At 43.0% G+C, this 19,176-nt stretch overlaps 1 protein-coding gene across 1 annotated transcript in view; it reads right to left on the bottom strand.

The window, feature by feature from the left end:
• Positions 1-11,489: 11,489 nt before the first annotated feature.
• LOC118642877 (zinc finger protein 474-like) overlaps positions 11,490-19,176 on the bottom strand; it is a 28,496-nt gene continuing 20,809 nt past the window's right edge. The window contains exons 2-3 of the mRNA XM_036280899.1: positions 14,564-14,762; positions 11,490-11,641 (exon numbers count right to left, since the gene is read on the bottom strand). Coding sequence (XP_036136792.1) covers positions 11,490-11,641; positions 14,564-14,762 — 351 coding nt within the window. The remainder of the gene's footprint in view (positions 11,642-14,563; positions 14,763-19,176) is intronic.

The raw sequence follows: 19,176 nt of genomic DNA, 5'->3' as shown, positions 1-19,176 counted from the left end.
TTTAAACATAAATTTCATAGTGTGTTCCTGAATGGAGTTCATATTGTAAAAATGCATATTCTTCCTAAGAGAGTTTATCAGTTTGATTCAATGCAAATCAGTATCTTAGCAGAACTGTTATTTGATATACAACATTCTAGAATCCCTCTAGATTCTAGAGTCTAGAAAAAGAAATAAGTAAGAAGAGTCAAAAAAAACCACAAAAAACTGAAAAAGAAGCAGGCCTTTTCTGTACAATATCAAAACCTACTCTAAAGATACAGCATGTAAAAAGTGGAACGCCGTTGCAGAGATAGGAAAATAGATCAACAAAACGGAATGAAACACCAACAATGACCTCGTTTCTATGTAGGATAAACGAACTAATGGTACTGAAGAACTTCATTGAGCAAAAAATATTAGGTCTCTACAATGCGTCATATAATAATAAAATCTCGGATGAATGAAAGACTACATATAAAAATAAACACTTGGAAGAAATGTCAGGGACTCTCTAGTCTCGGTGAGGGAGAGGGCTCTGTAAGCTAGATGGTGCTCAGAATGCTCAAAGAAAACATGGGACATATTTCACCCCATTCACACGGTGCACTGGCGGTGCGGCTCCTGGTAGGACCTCTCTTTCAGATACAGCATGAGCATTGCCTGCAGTGGAATTTAAGGGAGGCCCACAAGATTCCTATCATCCGCAACACACTTTATAGTACAAGTCTAGACAGGAAAGGACCGAGCACCAAGTACCCCAAACCCAAGTGAGGTACCGCGCTCCGGGCTAGACCCACCTTTCCTGACCCACAGAACAGTGAGTGCTCCCAGAACACTGCCTCTCTCCACGCACCCCTCCTTACTTAGCACCGTGAGCCACTGTTCCCTAAAAGACCATCAGTACTAATCTCGTTGGGAATCACATCCCTGTTTAAACCCCACCAGAAATTCAAGCTTCCCAGAGCCTCATGGAGATTCTTAACCACAGACAGATCTGTAAATTCCCTAGTCTTACTTTACCAAACTCCTACATATCCCTGACCCCCAGCTACATAATTCACAGCGCCTAACGTAAAGTGAAAATGTGGGGCCCTGTTTTCAAAATTTAATAAGAGTTTCTTGATGGTAACAGTAACCAAGCATGGGACCCTTCCAGGTGTGGGGTCCCTGTGACCACACAGTTTGTAGCCTCATGAGGCTGCTCAGTTCCCTATGCTAACCCTTTCTTTACTGCCTCATACTCTTTTATCAGCAAACCACCCTGTATGCTCAAATTCTTCTCTGAATAGTCAAAAGAATTCTTCTGACTCTTAAATCTTAGCTGTCCCCAAAGACACTGTCAGATTCCCTTATCCCGTATCTCACAGGGCTTAGGGATGGGGTAGGTAGTCTTTTTATTTCCCATTGCTTTTCCTTTTTAGAACTTCTGTGTCTTTTTCAAAAATCCAGTTTCTTTCAAGCTAATGCCATCCATGTATATCACTCCGTATCTCTTTTTGTTTTGGTCATCTCTGTACCCCCCCATTGTTCAGCTGGTTCAGGACCCCTTATAGTTGCTCAGGAAACATTTGTTGAGAAAGTTAATAAATGACCTATACAATCATTTTGGGGGAAGAAAAAAAACTGGGTAGATATCAAATTTAACTTGCCAACAGCATAGTAAGAATGGTCATACTTAAAAAAAAATCTTCACTCGAGGATATGTTTAGAAAGGGGGTGGGGAGGAGAGAGAGAGAGAGAGAGAGAGAGAGAGAGAGAGAGAGAAAGAAAGAAAGAAAAGAAAGATTAATGTGAGAGAGAAACATCACTCAGTTGTCTCCCATATATGCTCTGGTCTCGAACCACAACCTAAGAATGTTCCCTGACCAGAAATCAAACCCACAACCTTTTGGTGTACTGGACGATGCTCCAACCAACTGAGCCACCTGGCCAGGGCAGAGTAGTCATACTTCAAAGCAAAGCATCCTTTTTGCCTTAATTACTCACAATATCAAGATATTTGCATTCTATATTCTGTGTAACTTCCATCAGAAAACTGGCCAACTCATAGCCTGTTATGAAGCCCAGTTGATATCTATATCCTAAATATTTATGATTATTCCTTAAAAATGTTGAGAGGAGGGGCAGATGAAGAAGTCACTTGCTAAAACTTCAGGAGTATATTCACGTCCCTTTTATAGTTTGTTACCAGAGTAAACAAAAATGAGAACCCAGCCTCTGCCAGTTGGTGCCTGTGCCTGCTCTGGGAGAATGTCTGGCCTCATTGCTTCCGAATACTGCCCTCTTCTGGCCAGAGAGTGCCTATTGCTAGAGCCGTGTGAAATGAGCGTGCTGAAGCAGAGAAATGAAATTGGGGATAGAGAAAAAGATATGGTGAGAGAGTGAAAATTAGGAAAAGACAAGTGTAGGAATAAAATGGCAAGAGCAGATTTATAACGCTTGTAACTCCTGTGTTCACTCACCCCATTTTTCCTTCAGAGTTTCTCTTACCCAATGCCCTCCTGAATGAAAACAGACAAGTCATCAGACCTGCCCAGTTTGCTTTGGCACCTACCACAAGCTGAGGACTTGGAAGGATGAAGCGATGACTATTCTGATCTCTCCGCTGTCACCACCCCTCACCTTCCTTGCGCACTAATCCTGCACACACCCTTCGTCCTTGCCCAGCATCCCTCCAACTTGCTGTCCACTTTGCTGTCCCGGAAACCACCCTCAGCACGCCCACATTGAACCCCAGCGGGAGCCTTGCCTGCCTGCCCCAGCTGCACACAGGTTTCCCCCCTTACTCTCGGTGCTAAAAGGTTTTGTAATTGCTTTACCACCTTCTGGATCTGGGTTCTAAATCTCTCTGGAAAATAGCACATTAGTGATAGGAGTTGGGCAGAAAGCATGTCAAAGAGAGAGAAAAAAAATGGCAGCTTTAGCCAGAGCAAGTAACTAAAACGTGAACTCTGATAACTTTTCTTAAAAGTTGATCCAACAGTGTAAAGGCTCTGTACTCACCTTCCCCATGGTCAATGTCACCTATGAACATAACGGACGTAGAACTTTCCACTGTGTCTCACTGTACAGCACATCTAGACACTGTACAGCACATCTAGAAAATGCTGATGTTGGTACTACACACTAGTGTTAGCCAACAGGGCTGCTTCCAGCCAGAGGGGACCATCACAGGCCCTGGCAGACAGGCTGGAGGGACTAATGTGAGCACGTCAATACCAGGCACACTGGTGAGGAAGCTGTGGTCTAGAACATGTGCCAGATTGAGGCCAAGTAACATGCCTTATCAAGGTATCAGGAAATCCTGTGGACAAACCCCAGGGAGTAAGAGAAAACAAGCCAATGAGAATAGAAGCAAAATATACCAACTGCAATTCTTGGAGTAGACCACAATTTCTGTGGCTTTCTTCCCCGGGGTGTCCTTTAGTGCCCCCATTGCCTCTACCTGTTCATCTCTCCAGGGCCAGCCCCAGCCTCCCTCTGCTGGGAGGTCTTCCTCACAACGTCAGTTCTCTCAGCTGCTTTGGCTGCAGGAGTTAGAGGCTGTGCACAACTCTTGTGACAGTTACACTGATATTTGGGTTGTTCACTGACATTTAATTGGAGCATACTTAACCACATACCCATGTTCTCTGGCCTTTCGGGGTTGCATACCTCTTTGCCAGCCAAATCACGGAGTTCTAAGTCCTCCTTAGATGCTGTCAGAAATCCCAGTCCTCTACTCAGACCATTCTGAGGATTCCCGGAGAGCACCCACCTGCCTTGGCTATTGCTGGCCATCCACTGCTCCTAACTGCTGCTTGGCATGGTCCGTATAGTTCCAAGTGTTTGTCTATTTGCCCACGTGTAGATCCTGGCTCCACTCTTACTTGACAACTCCACCCCACACCCCAGCACAGCTAACAATAATGCAGAGAGAAGGCTTGAAGGTAATCTACAGAGTGAGAACGCAGAGACGAACATTTAGACTTGGTAACTGTGATCACCGCTCCTACGTCCACCAGCCTTATCCCAATGTAGAGAGTCCCCTTCCTGCGCTCTTACCTCAGTCTTTCTGACACGTAGCTATGGTTTCAGCTCCTCCTCATCTAGGTGGGGGTTCCCCTTGACCTAGTACTGAGTCCAAAACTCTAATTTATTTTTTGACAGCCCTTAGCTAGAGAATGAAAATCCAGTTTATTCAACAATTCCCTGGAACTGGAGTTCCACCCACTAGTCATTCACATAATTTTGCAATGGTTTCTCTCCTCTTTGTTGCAACATCCCTCAGGAGACAAAACCCAGGACTAAACTTTGTATATTCAACATGCCTTTTTAAAGTGTTTCCGCAAAAGTTAACACAAAAAATATTCCCTTCAAAACTTGATACTATTCCTGACATAAGAAAATGGCTGCAATTTTTTGTTTCCTTTTTTTTTTTTATCTTAATTTATCAATTTTGTCTGCCTTGATGGTAAGAACAACGAATGTCCCGCCCTCCTGGATTTGTGCCCAAATATTGTTAATTTCCCACGAGAGGGAAAGTGGTCCCTTAGCAAAAAGCCAGGGATAGATTTACCTTTGAGGTGCATGGCAAGACTACTATCTGTTCCTCCAAATCCCACCCCCCTCTGCCTCCTGCTGCTGCAGTGAGAACACAGGTCCAGCCTCCCTTGCTCTTAGGAACACCTTGCAGCTCAGATTTAGCCAATGACTGTGAGTGGACTGGTGAGCATTTCTTCCAGGATTGACCTGTACAAACCTGCAAAATGTGTAAACTCCATGCTATTTTCTCCTTGTGGCTGAGCTGAAAGGAGGGGATCTCCCAGGGCAACTTTTGAATGTCACAGGTTGAAAATGACAAAAATGTCATCAACTTGGGGTCCTGAATGATTTCATGGAGGAGGAATACCTCACTAAACTGTTCACTTGCTCCCAACACTTTTTAAAGGAAGAAATAGATTTTCATGTTATTTAAGCCACTATACTGTTTTGGGCCTGTTTGTTACAGCAGCTGGCCCACCCTAATACAAGCTGTAAGTGGATACTCTATTAGAGATGCCCCAGCTCAGATGTGGAGTTAGCAGAGGCCGTTGTGTTGTAATAAAGGACACTAATGGTCACAAAGAGTCCCACTCCCCATGCCTTCTTGACTTCCATTTCAACATTTTGTCTAAAATTCCACCATGTGAGTTTCATTACTTTGGATAAAGACATAATACTTCTGGTAAACTTCTTTTAAAATAACTGTATCTGCCCTGGCCAGTTTTGCTCAGTGGTTAGAGCATCAGCCCATGGACCGGAGAGTCCTGCACTTGTCCTGCTAAGGGCACATACTTGGCTGCAGTTTGTCCCCGGCCCCAGTTGGGGTTGTGTGGGTGGCAACGACTCGATGTGGCTCTCTCACATTGATGCTTCTCTCTCTCCCTCCTGCTCTAGCTAAAGATAAAAGCAAAAGGGTTCTCAGGCGAAGATAAAAAGTAAAAAATAAAATAAAATAACTATATCCCCTGAAAGGATAACATATTAAATCATTGTCATCCATGAACCCCTTTAAGGTAGGTGACTTTCTTCCATTTATTTCTAATGAAATACCTAGTGAAAAGTAGAGAATGAGACCCAGACAGTGAAATGTTGAAAGGCAAATTGGGAGGAGGAGGAGGAACACCTGGAGGATGGAACACTTGAGTTTTTGCTGCAACAAAAATAGAAGTCAGTGGAACATTGGGGCCCTGGAGAAACCTTGATGAGTGAAGGGGAAGGGCAGAAGGTTCACAGAGGGGAGGTGAAGGCACTGAAGGCAAATTTCTTCTTGATAATTTGCTAAATGTTGGTCCTCAAATCCAGGTGCCTTGGCCCACCCTCTCCCTACACGTTAAGGAAGTCATTCTGATGGTCCAGCCTGCTTTATAGACATGCACACAGCCCCTTGGAAACACCTTGGTGAAAATAACAACTTTGGCATTTGTTCACACCATATTTGCACTTTCATAATTTGGGTGTTTTGACCATTTTTCGGCCAGTACCTTATTTAGAGATTCCTCTAACAATAACCATCTAGTATATCAGCTTATGGAGGTATTTTCCTTCTGTAACTCATGGAAAAAACAGGAAGGTGGGCAGAGCAAGGCCTTGGAGTCCTTGGCACCAAAAGCCAATCATCAAATAATTCAACTGCACTTGTCCACTCATTCAGAACAAGTATGTATATATGACAGAATCCATTTTATGGTTAAAAATATTAACAGAGCACTAAAATTAAGATAATTAAACAGGACTTTCAATATCTACAACCAGAATTTGTACATGTTGGGCAATAGCTGTGTATTCTGGGGTAGCAAATCTTGGGCTGTGTGCCCATTGATGTTGGCCATGGTGCCCCCTCACTAATGCAAGCAGTCAAGGTGGCCAGCGTCCCTCATGAAGTTGAGGGCTCTACTTTTCGGATCAATAGAAAGTTTCATTGGTTCTATTCTATGCCACAGATGCTTCTTTGATTAGTTGTCTGTTGCTGCCATAACAAGTTACTACAAACTTAGTAACTTAAACAAAAAACATTTATTTAATTATAGTTCTGTACATCAGAAGTTCAACATATAAAAACAAGTTGTTGGCAGGGCTGGATTTTTTCCCACAGGCTCCTGGGGAGAATCTGTTTCCTTGCTCATTGAGGGTGTTGGCAGAATCCAGTACCTTGTGGGTATAGGATTGAAGTTCCAGTTTCCTTGCTGGTGGTCTGCTGGTGCTGCCCTTAGGTCCTAGAGGCTTCTCTGGGGTCCCTGTACATAGTTCCTACATCGCAGAACCAACAACAGGGCGTGGAATCCTTTGTATGCCGCCATCTCTCTCACTCCTTTTAGTTCTTATTCTTCTGTGATATTATACTGGGCCCACCCAGACAATCCCAGATTTCTCTTCCTATTATAAGGTCCATAACCTTAGCCACAACTGCAGAGTCTCTTTTACCATGTAAGGCAACATAGTCACAAGCTTTGGAGGCTAGGGGGCGTCAACATATTTGGGGGCCGTTATTCTGCCTAACACACTCTCAGCTAAAATCATCTGGAGCCCTGGCCAGTTTGGCTCAGCAGTTAGAGCGTCGGCCTACGGTCCGGAGAGACCCGGGTTCGGTTCCCACTAAGGGCGCGTACTTCGGTTGCAGTTTGTCCCCGGCCCCGGTTGGTCGTGCGGGTGGCAGCCACTCGATGTGTCCCTTCACGTCGATGTTTCTCTCTCTCTCTCCCTTCCTCTCTCTCCCTCCCACTCTATCTGTACAAAAAAATGGAAAAATATCCTCGGGTAAGGATAAAAATAAATAAATAAATAAAATCATCTGGAAAAGCTTGGCCGTAGGTTGATCAGTGTGACTCAATGGTGGGACCCAGCCCTCATGATGCCTAGGTCAGGCTTCACCTTTTCATCACACTCACAGTTGGTGTCTGTGCGTGCTGACTTAATCTTGTTTCTAGAAGTGGAATTAAAAGGCACTATCAGAACATCCAGCACCCCTCCCTGATACCTCCATCTCTCCCTTCTACCCCAAAGAGTAGTATTTGACATTTAAACCATTCAAATCCAATCTTAGTGGGATGTTAAGAATGAAGTTTTCCTAGGTATAGAGAAATAAGACTTTTCCCTATGAGAGTATCTATTTGCACATTTTTATAACAAAATATTAAAACAGTTGAGCATAAAGGTGTACCATCCTGTGATGACTTAATGTTTTCCCTGATGACATTCTTTCTACAACACCCAATTTGGCCCCCACTGGAAACTTGACTGTTTTTCATTTGTGCTGTTTCTTCCAAGTGCAGGAAAATCTTCTTCTTCTTTTCATTCCGGTCACAGTGCTCACAGCGAGTGGGCAGGGCAGAAACAGGCGCAGCAGGCCACGTGGGCCAGTGAGTCAGTAGGAAAGTAATCAATGATAAAAGAAAATGGACCATCGCCAGAGGAGGGAATGGACCCCTCAGCACTGGGAAAGAAAGGGGCTGAACTTCGTGCCCTTTAATCTGACACAGGATTAAAGCCATATGAGTTGTTGGTTTAGAGAGGCGAGTACAGAAAAAAATGCTACTAATGTCAGAAGCAGACAAGTACAGACAGACCAAGGGCTGTTTTCAGGTTCTCAGGGGCTACAGGACTTTGCATATCTGCCCCCAATCTCTTCCCTACTCACAAATGGGTCTGCTTGACAGTAGCAGCTTCTTTTTCCATGAAACACTCGGGCGGTATTCCCCAGGGTGAAGCAGTGTCATCTGGGAGCCATTCTTGGAAATACTGGGGACCCACTTGGAAATACTTCCAAGGCTCCTCGATAAGACTGCCTGTAAACCTCCCGTAGGGAGCGCTAACAGATTTGCATGCTTACTCACAGCAGATTCTTTCTCTCCACTCCCCTTCCCAGGACATGATTGTTTGGTCCCCAGTGGTCCCTTCTGATAAGACATGCCCTGCATCTTTGATGTGAATTCAGTGCGTAAAATTAGCATCAAAAAGTCCTGGAATTCTTCCCATAACCTCAGCTAGAGAGGAATTCAATTCAAGTCTGTGCAGCACCAGTTACCGGAGCAGTGAGGGAAGGCACTGTGGTCCATGCCTGTAACAACATTACGTCCCAGGTCAGTAACAGCCTGGGCGGGGGCAAGAGCTTCAGCACCTTCATCTAGTGTCTGTTCCTCATCATTTGGGAGAGTATCTATGGGAACCATTTCAAGGTTCAAAGTCGTGGCTCATGGAGGTGCCAACCATTAACAAAACTAGTTTCTTTTGAGAGTACAAAGCTCTGCACAGATGTGAGCTGAGGGGAGGGCAGCTGGCAGAGAGCAGGTGAGCCTTCCAATGGACTTACATGACTTGCCTTGATAATGATGGGAACTCTTAGATTGATGTCATTACAACTGAGCTTGCTCTAGTTTTATATTCATTGTTGTTAGGAATTTTTTTTATTTTTTGGCTTCTGGGAAAGGGAGTATGTGTGAACGCAGCAGCCCCCGCTGGTCCCGAGCCCCGGTGGCGGTGGCGGAGGCGCAGACGGCGCCATGGTGCTGAGCACGCACCAGCCCAACTGGAAAACACCGAGGACTGGGTATCTCCGTGGTTCCCCTGGGGGGCAGCGGTCCGCATATCCGCTGGCTGCAGAAGTCTGGACAGATTCTGTGTCATTCTTAGGCTAAAAACGTCACCAACCTCACCCGGCTGCCGGTAAGCGCCCTGTGGTCACCAGGCCAGGGGCCGGAAACCACCTGAAGTTCCCTCGGGCACCACTGCTGCCAAAGCGCGGCTAGGCAGTACCTCCCCGAACGCGCCGGTCTCCGAGCCCAGCAGCTCAGCAGGGTCCGGCCTGCGCAGTGCGGGGAAGGGGCCTTGCTCTAGACTGGAACATAGAACATTTGCTGGCTGGCGGGGGCGCACCGAATTCTGTGGCACAGTCAGCCCTGTGATGGACCTCAGGCTGGCGCCCAGTTCCCTGTGGAAGTCACCATTCCTAGGAGAGCTCATCTTTCCCCACCACTTGAAGAACTCGCAGGCTTGATCCTTCCTACAGATAAAGTAGTTTTGTTTTATTTCTTTTCTTTCTTTCTTTCTTTTTTTTGTCATACTGTGAAAGCAAAGTGCCCAAGAGTCTCTTTTCAAAACTCCAAGAGGCAGAACTCATTTCGAAGTTGAGACCAGATCTTATTCTTGATTTCCCTGCTATTTGACTGTGACCATTAGCAGAATGCAGAAGTGTCTTTTAAAACACCACACTGTTCAAATGTTTGTTTTTACCTCCGTTTAAGATAAATCCAGACCAGCAGGCACACTGTAGGCATGCTAACACCCCCCTTTGCCTTAGTTACTAAACGTTGTCCAAAACTTTCACGTTTGTCAGATCATTTGTGTTAGTCTGGTTAGTATAATTAATGATGGTATCTAGCCTATAAATGGCAATGGATGAGATTATGGGTTTGGAATTCCAACAGTTCTGAGTTTGCTTTCCTACTCCATCCCTGAACTCAAGCTCAGTATGACCTTGCATGACTGTTTAGACTAAGTATCAGTTTCCTCATGTGTAAAATAAGGAGAACGATATCTACATGTAAGGCTGACGTGAGGTTTATCTAAACTGATGTACAGGAAGCACTGAGCACAGTGCCTGACCCACAGTACAAGTATTACATATTAGATATAGTTGTCACTTTTGATAACAAAACTGTACCATCCACTATGAGTCATTAAATACTATGTCCTTCACAAGATGATAATGTTATTGGAGGGTATCTAAAGACTTTTGTAAAAGTTCATCTCTTGCTTCCTTTGGAACAGACCCCCCAAAATAGAATAAATAAATAAAGGAATGATTAGCACCATTATCTTAATGTAACAGTTTATAATATGGAGAGATATGACCAATACATTAGGTTGAATATTGATTATACAACTTGGGGGAAAATGTGCATGAATGCAAGCGTGCAGGAACCCAGTGAATCCAGCATGGCCCTGAAATTCAGCCATGTAATGAACAAAGATCTCAAGCAAAACTGCTGGGAGTCAGGCGAAGCAACACTGCCTGGGGGAGCAGAATTTCCTGGGCAGAGCAGCTCCTGGCCCTGGCCTCCTCCCAGGAGAGCCCTGCCTCCCTGAATACATATTCAAGGACTCTAAAACACAGAGCAGTTTCACAACCCACTCCCTGTGCACGGACCTTGGGTGGGGAGGCACGGAACTTCCTGGCAGGCACTTAGACCTCAACAATAAAACACCTATAAGCCCCTATGAGGACATGGAGAACTCTCGCTGGACTTCTCCTATAGAAGGAAGGGGCCTCCACCCATTTGATGAATCGCACTGCAGCAACCTCTTGACATATGAGGCTGGCACTGGTTCTGAAACTTCCCTGTTACACTTTTCACTTTTAGCAAGAGAATATGTGTTAGATATGGTTCCAGTATTTTAAGTCCTCAGCCCTTTTTGGAATGTCTCTCCTGTTGAATGATCTTATAGAGCAAAGAAGATTCCAAATCAACAGCTCAATTAAAAACACTTCCCTGGATCAGAGGAAGCAGGGAGTGGCGTGTTATTTCAATTAGCACAAGAACGGGAAATAATCCAGTTTTTCTTGGGACTAAAGAGTTGCCTGAAATTGCCACCCAAAGCCTCTGGTCACTGAATAATAGTCCTGATTGTGAGGTTCGAAATCTTACTCAGGAAAATAGAATGGAAGAAACAGGGCAACAATTGGCTCTGAAACTTTCTTCACACAAAAATGCCAGGTCTGTTGGAGGGCAGTCCACAGTCCACTTGTAATTGTGCCTGGCAAAAGTGTGGCATGCATGGCCCCTCGTGTGACTCTGCACAAGCATTTGTCCCCCACACAGTGGTCACACGCGTGCCACCAAAGCACTGGGCTCCCCGTGCTAGATGGCCTCTGATCCATTCCACTTTTCTTTGTTCCTCTCCTCACTAACTTTTCCTCCTTCCCGCCATACCCAAATCTCGTTCAAAAGGATTTAATTCCTGTAACACTTTCATAGGAAGAAAGGGCTTTACTTGGTGACTTTGGGTTTACAGGATCGCTGGTGAACAATCAGTCTGTCTGGCAGGAAGGTACGCCCACAAGTACTGCAGGGAACCAACTGGCTCTGGGCACTTGTCCAAGCAGCTTCGTTTAAGGCATCGAGATCATAGAAACCTTTGGCTGGAAAGTTAAAGAAAAAAAGAATAAAAAAGAAAAAAAGAAAATGGTAAAATGGATCAGTTTCCATTGTGGAGAACCATATTCTACTTTTTATGGAAAATATTTTCAGGAAATACCTGTTGACTGAGGCTTTTAAACAAATCATATTACTTTGGCCAAAAAAAAAAAAAAAAAAAATGCTGTTCACTCAAGAGTGGAGTCAAGTTAGCTATGAACCAGAGGCTTTTCACTCCTTAGAGTTTAAAAAGGGAAAGACATTGTTTGATGTGTTATGATGTGCATTCTTTACTAATTATTAACATCTTTGCTTACACATTATTATCTTGCAAATATAACTTTTGGCCCTCTTTCAGTTGACTCTAAATATAAACTTACAAAGGAAAAAGAGCATGTATTTGTATTTTCCTCTTCCGTAATCCTTCAGTGGAATGTTTTCAGAGGCCAAAACTGACAGTCGAGAGTGAATTTAAGATAATTTATATCATAAAAATTTATCATCTCTTTCAGGCCGTAAACTCAGAGATTCTTTAAGTAATTAAAGTGAAGAATGCAAACAGAATAGTTGATCTGCCGAAAAGAAGTGCCTTTAAGAAAACAAAGAAGACAGCTGAAAGATGTATAATCTTCATTGGCAGAGCAGAGGAAAAAAGGCATATGGCTTTATTTTAGAGAAACAGTGTGGGATTTAGCTTTAATGAACCTTATTTAAATAGAATGACTTTAGTACATTAAATTGACTATGTCTTAGAATCTCCCCAAATAGGCTCCCAAAGTGTAGCCAGGCATTCAAACATAGCTTTTTTTTTTTTTTTTTTTTATCATTTTCATAGCATATATTTCCTTGTTAAAGCCTAGGCAATTCTCATATGATTTCTGTCTAATGGTTCACGCAACCATAGCAAACCTCAGATTCCTTAACGTGCCTACACTTAATATTCTTTTTTTCCCCCTTCCATGGAAAATTAATAAAGTCCCAGCAAACCTAGTATTTCTCCTTTGGATAAAGCAAGTATCACTTTCTACATAGGATATGAAAGTGTTTCTGAGTGCTTTGAAAACGGTGGCAAAAAGAATGGTACTGACTTTCTTCTTGCTCATAAGTTTTAATATGACTAAACATTCCAGAGTAGTCACTGTAAGATGATTCATCACATCTCTGAAAGTGTTCGCACAGGGCTCTGACTTTGGATCTGAAGGAAGGGCTATTTGAACTCGATGACTACACTAAATCCGTGGGTGGAAGTGGTAATGGGAATTCTCTTGGCCTGGAGACGAAGGACACCTTCAGAAATAAAAATAAACTGAGGCCAACAGGAAAAGTACAGGGAGTGCAGTTACAAGACCTACTTTCTCAGTGTGTAGACAATGACAAAGGAACGAACCCATCGGGCCTTTTCTTCCACCGCGTTTAGACTTGTGATAATGATGCTCCAGCAGAGAAAGTGATAAAGATGAGAAGGGAAGGAAACACATTTTTGATACCAACTGAGAACTGCTACAAAAAAAATCTCTTTGTAGGCAAATGCTCTCATTTCAATAGATGGATGTTTTCATCTTGAGCTCTTTTCCCACCTGTACTCAGTCCTCCTCTTAGCGAGAACTGTGAATAGTCGAGTTCTAGAAGCATCTAGTACTTTGTTGTGATAACCTAGATTCCATTCTGTGGGTTGTTAAAAATTCTCTTTGGGTCACAGTTCTAATGAGAATGCTTCAGACTAAATGATACCAAATAACCTGCAAGGTAGCTTTCCAGCTCTGCAACTCCATGGCTGCAGAAGGAGAATGAATGAATTGAATAAAACTCCGCTTAAAACCAAGAATGATGTTCTTTTGAGGGGAATTAGAGGATCAACTGAGACTATGACAATGGTAGAAATGAGAAAGTCAGAGCTTGTATGGCAAAAATCTTCTCTGAACTACTTTACTCTCATACCCTAAATGAAGACGCACACAGCTCTGTAACAAGCCCACACAGGGTAGTTTATGGAGTTTCAGTTTCATTTGGCTTGTGTATTGCTTAACAAAGTACTAATGGCAAACGTTTGAAAATCTGGACATTTCCCACAGATGTCTAGATTTCCAGTTTCTTTTGTATTTTTGAAAGGAATGACTATACTGTGCTAAATTTCTTAGTGATAACACCAGCTGGAACTGGGCAGCAGCTGCCTGTTCAGAGGGAGCTGGTGCTTCCCTGCGCACCATAGTCCTCACTGCCCCTTCCCCAGGCATGGGCCAATGTATTCTATTTCGGAGCCTGATTAGTGGACCCTGTAAGCATTTGAGTCTGGTACTCCTGTTCTACAAACTCTAAGATGCATTTATATTTGAAAACATGTCACCAGGTGACCCCAAAGGTGTTTTAAGCTTCATGGTTTTAAAATATTATGTTTCGCCCTGGCCGATTTGGTTCAGCGGTTAGAGCATCGGCCTGCGGTACAGAGAGACCCGGGTTCGGTTCCCGCTAAGGGCGCGTACCTCGGTTGCAGTTTGTCCCCGGCCCTGGTTGGTCGTGCGGGTGGCAACCACTCGATGTGTCCCTTCACGTCGATGTTTCTCTCTCTCTCTCTTCCTCTTTCTCCCTCCCGCTCTGTCTGAACAAAAATGTCCTCGGGTGAGGATAAAAAAAAAAAAATATATTATGTTTCACAATATAGAAAAGTAACTTTTGAGAACTATGTAAATTCCAGTGGGTCCCTCGCCTTGCACAGTTTGCTGGGATGCAGTGTCTTTATGTCTCAGCATCTGAGGACAGTACTTTCGGGAGGCATTCCAGAACTATTTTTCCTATTCAGTTGTAGCCAAGAGAGTAAATATTGCTGATTTCAGTTGTGTGAACAAGAGAGAAAAGAATATCTCTACTCTTTCAAGTTGAGAGAGAAAAGTCTCCCCTTCTGCACCCAAGCCTTTCATCCAAAAGCTTACCACTAATGGTCCTGACTTCAGGTTTTTTAGGTTCCGGTCTCCTTAACTCCTTAGGCAACAAGTTGTTTTCATTATGCCATTTTTTCAGACATTGTGGCTCATGGATGGCAATCGATTTTGTTCCGTATTCACGACCACAAATGTAGCAAATAATCGTTGGTGGACGCCTGATCATTGTTGGACGCCTGATCATTGTTGGCTGCAAATGATAGAAAATATCTGTTAGACAATGTTTAGGAAATTATATTTTAAAATTATAAAGTTTGGAAATTATATTTTAAAATGTTAAAGTTTGGAAATTATATTTTAAAATGTTAAAGTTTGGAAATGATATTTCAAAATTATAATACATTCAAATTAGCTAGAAAATCAATGTGTTTTTAAAAAGTTCCAACCAGTCTGGTAAAGTTCGCCTTTTTGGAAATTAGGAGACCCAAGTTATGTTATCTGAGTGATTGGGGTGGAATGAGGGTGTAGGTTTGGAAGGAGAATAGAAAATAAACACGAGTTAAGCAGAATTCTACGTATTGTTGCTTTTTAAAATATATCTTTTCATTTAATAAATATTGATTATTTTTTGACTATTCTCCATGATGGGAGAATACAATGATAAATTAGGTATGAATCATCATCCTCTGAAAACCATCAGGCTCTAGTATATCAATATGTCTAAGAAATAAAGTAATAAGTGTCACTGGAGAGTTTATAACAGTGTTATGCCTGCCCACATCCTCTCATGTAAACAACTTTCGACTGCAAACTCCTATAACTCTGCCATTTTTGACCTGGAGTAGGCTCCACCCACAGGCAGGGTAGCTAATCAATTACAGGCGGAAGTGGGTGCATGCCCAGCCCCCTTCCCCAGGCTGATTCCATGCAGTCTTCCTGAAGTCCCCACTGGGATTACACCCCAGTGTAATCCCAATACAGTGTGTTATATAGTGTGTTATTGCTCAATAACACACTATGTAGGCTCCCTTTTCTTCCCCATCTCTTCTCCCACTTCTTTAGTGGGCTTTCCTGGGATTGCCACCCAAATAAATGAATTGAATTCCAATCTTTTTCTTAGCATTTGTTCCTCGGAGAACAAGATCTAAGGAAGACTTAAGGATAAAATGCATGAGGGAGGTACTGCTTCTGTCCAGTATACTGGAAGTTAGAAGAAACATTGCTTCCATCTAAACAATGAGAGCAAATCGGATAACCTACAGAATCACAAGCCCACTGGAGACTCTAGGTTCACGATAAATGAGTGAACTAAAGGGACTGCCTAAGTTTGATAGTGGATCAGCAGAACCAAGAGAAAACCTCCCCCACTCCAACCTTACGTGAGCATGCACAGCAGTTGTCTGCCTCATAAAGCGGTGGGAAAACTGACTGTGAACCCCACTCTCCCACCTACCTGGCCTTACACCCAGGAAGAGGAGATAACAGTGGAGAGAGGCAGGAGCATTGAGAGAAACCATCACCTAATCAAGAACACAGGGCCTGCCTACATCTGAGGGGAGAGCTAGGGAATTAGGCCTTGCACTGAGTACCAGATAAGAGCAGTCTACTGCTTGGGGTGGTGGCAATAGGAGGGACTGCCTCTCTGTTGCAGGCACGTAGGGCCCATGGGAGTCTAAGAGTGCAGCAGGGGAACTGGGAGGAGCCCTTCCTTCAGCTCCAGGACTTGCACTAAGTACAAGGCAGGGGCAGTTACCATTGGGGGGATTTAGAGTTATGTCCATTGAACATCGCTACAGCAAAGGAAAGGCCCGACCCTTGCTCAGTTACAGATGACATTGACACAACCGCTTCTACTCACAGCCGGACAGAAGACGCAGACTCATTTCTGGGCATAACTATACTTTACCTCAGCATCAGACAATGTCCAACATTCAGTTAAAATTATAAAGTGCACGTGCGTGCGAGCGTGCACACTCACACACACAGACATTAGGATCCATCACTGTCAGATCCTAAGTGTAACCAGATCAAGGTATGGCCTAGATATTGGGAGTATCAGAGTTTTTAAATACTTCTTTTAAAAATAATTATTTTAATTAAACTTTAAAATAATTATCTAAACCAATTGTAATAATTATGTTAAAGGCTCTGGAGGAAAAGGTGGGCAGTATGCATACATATATGGGAAACTAAAGCTGACAGATGAAAAGCAGGTACAAAGTATTCAAGAAAACCCAATGATAGGAAACTGTGAAGCAGGGGAATAGCCCAACGTTGCCTTTCAGGAGAGTTTGCTTTTATCTTAAGACAGAGTAGGAGGGGGAGAGGAAAGGAGAGAGAGAAATATCAATGTGAGAGCGACACATCGACGGGTTGCCCCACACGCGACCCCAACCAGGGCTGGGGACAAACTGCAACCGAGTTACCTGCTGTTAGTGGGAACCGAACCCGGGTCTCTCCGGTCCGTGGGCCAACGCTCTAACCGCTGAGCCAAACTGGCCAGGGCTGCCTGTAATGTATCTAAACGGGCTAGCAGGGCAGCATATCTCTGAGGTCTGAACGCTCACGGCTCTGGGCGGTAGGACATCGTGGATCCAAGAAGACTCCACGGTTTTATTCTAGGTCACAAGGAAGGTTGGTGTGTGACTTACTGAAAAGGGGAAATCAGGAAAGGCAGGCTGGGGAAGGAGAAACAAAGTAGAACCTATTGCATTTGACATAGTAGTAGAATTTCAATGTGAACAAATCCAGCTTACAGGAAACAGGGGCCTGTGATTCAGGACTCATGTGCTTCAGAGCCATTCACACAGAACAGACATCTGAAACCATGAACGTTCCAGAAAAGGAGTATATGGAGTTTGTTTGGAGAAAAATCCTGGGGAGAATATCTACAGTAAGGAGACTGGGCAAGAGAAATCACAAGCCTAAGGAGATAAAGGTTTGAGTTTACAGTTAAAGGAACAGGGGATGCAGACAAAAGACTCCATTCAGAATTCTGGAAACACTGCTGGTTTCCAGAAAGATGGTGTCAAAGGCTACGTTGTCAAATGCTACAGAGAGGAGTGGCAGTTGAAATAGATCGATATATTTGGTTACCAATAGATTATAAATCATTGACTTTTGAGAGTTCAGTTCTAATGGACTATAAGAATAAAAACTACATTTTTTAGGAATTAAACATCAGATTGAAGAGAAGAGGAATACAAGTCTAAGAAGTTGGCAGAGAGGAAGTTTGAGAGATAAACAGCATTGAAAAAAGATTTGTGGTGTTGTTTTTAGGATAGGAGAATCTTTGGCAGAGAGACCGCAGGCCTGAGAAGAAAGAGATAATTAATTTTTAAAAGGCCTCAGAGGCCTGGCTGGTGTGGCTCAGTGGCTGAGCACTGACCCATGCACCAAGAGGTTGCTGGTTCAATTCCTGGTCAGGATACATGCCCAGGTTGTGGGCCTGATCCCCAGTGGGAGGCGTGCAGGAGGCAGCCAATTGGTGTTCTCTCTCCTCGATGTTTCTTTCTCTTTCTCCCTCTCCCTTCCTATCTCTCTCTCTAATATCAATGAAGAAAAAAAAATGTTAAAGGCCTCAGAGGAGGTAGAAGGAGATGTAATCAAAAGTGTAATTGGAAACAGTAGCCTCTGAGGAGGGGGAAGAAAGAAGAAAGAGATGAAGTTAGAGAAAGTCTGTTGGAGAGTAGGGAGGCGCTCACGGCGCACATATTCCAATTTCAACCGAAGATGAAATTGGTCTTCCAAGGATGAGGCAAAGTGATCTTCAGAGACTAGAGAGATTCAAATTCTGGGAAATAGAATAGTAAAACATACTGGGTTTAGGCACGGCAAGGACTGTAATCATGATTCAATTAGGGAAGAACACTCACCCAATAATGGATAAGACCCAGTTAAGTTGAGCTTCAAGAAATTTTAGTGGAATTAAATGACCTTTTCCAAGAAGTTCTTGAGTAACCCTGGGTGGCATGAAAGTAGAAACTAAGTTGCTGGTGTGGTTTTCTTTGGGGAAATAAAACATGGTAAATATGTGTGTGTTTTAGAATCAGCCTGCTTTTAACTAAGACTTGGAAGTTACACCTGCAGGGGAGAGACACAAAGATTAAAGTCTAAAGAAAGCACATATATGATTTCTGCATAGCCAAGCAGAAATAACATATTTTAAACGAATAAATCCACAATTAATATAGACCAAGCGAAATGGAAAATGGAGGTAGGTACTCACTTAAGGATCTTAAATTTTTTAAAAAGCACATTAATTTGAGGTAGAATATTTTTATTTTATTATTCTGTACTGAATTATAGCAATAGGTTGCATTCACCAAAATAACTAAATAGTTGTTAATCTTTCTTTGTTATTCACCAGGTAACATCTAACATCTGAAAAATGACTTAAAACATTAGTGGAATTTAAGACTTAAGAGAAAGAATAAAGCAGAAGCAATACTTTTCAAAATATTCAAAAGTTTACTATTTTTTACATGTTTATTTACTTGAAAGACTAATTAAATGCAGGGGTTTTTTTAGCTTAAAAATGAGAAGTTATTCTTTTTGCTTTGAGAATAATGAATTTATTAAAATTCCATATGGAAAGTATGAGCCAAATCCACTATTTAGCCAAGCATGTAAGCAAAATAAATGGCATGGGTCATAAATGAAGG

Source organism: Molossus molossus, unplaced genomic scaffold (genome assembly GCF_014108415.1).
Source record: "Molossus molossus isolate mMolMol1 unplaced genomic scaffold, mMolMol1.p scaffold_m16_p_3, whole genome shotgun sequence".
Lineage (NCBI taxonomy): Eukaryota > Metazoa > Chordata > Mammalia > Chiroptera > Molossidae > Molossus > Molossus molossus.
This window is presented reverse-complemented; position numbering and strand designations above follow the sequence as displayed.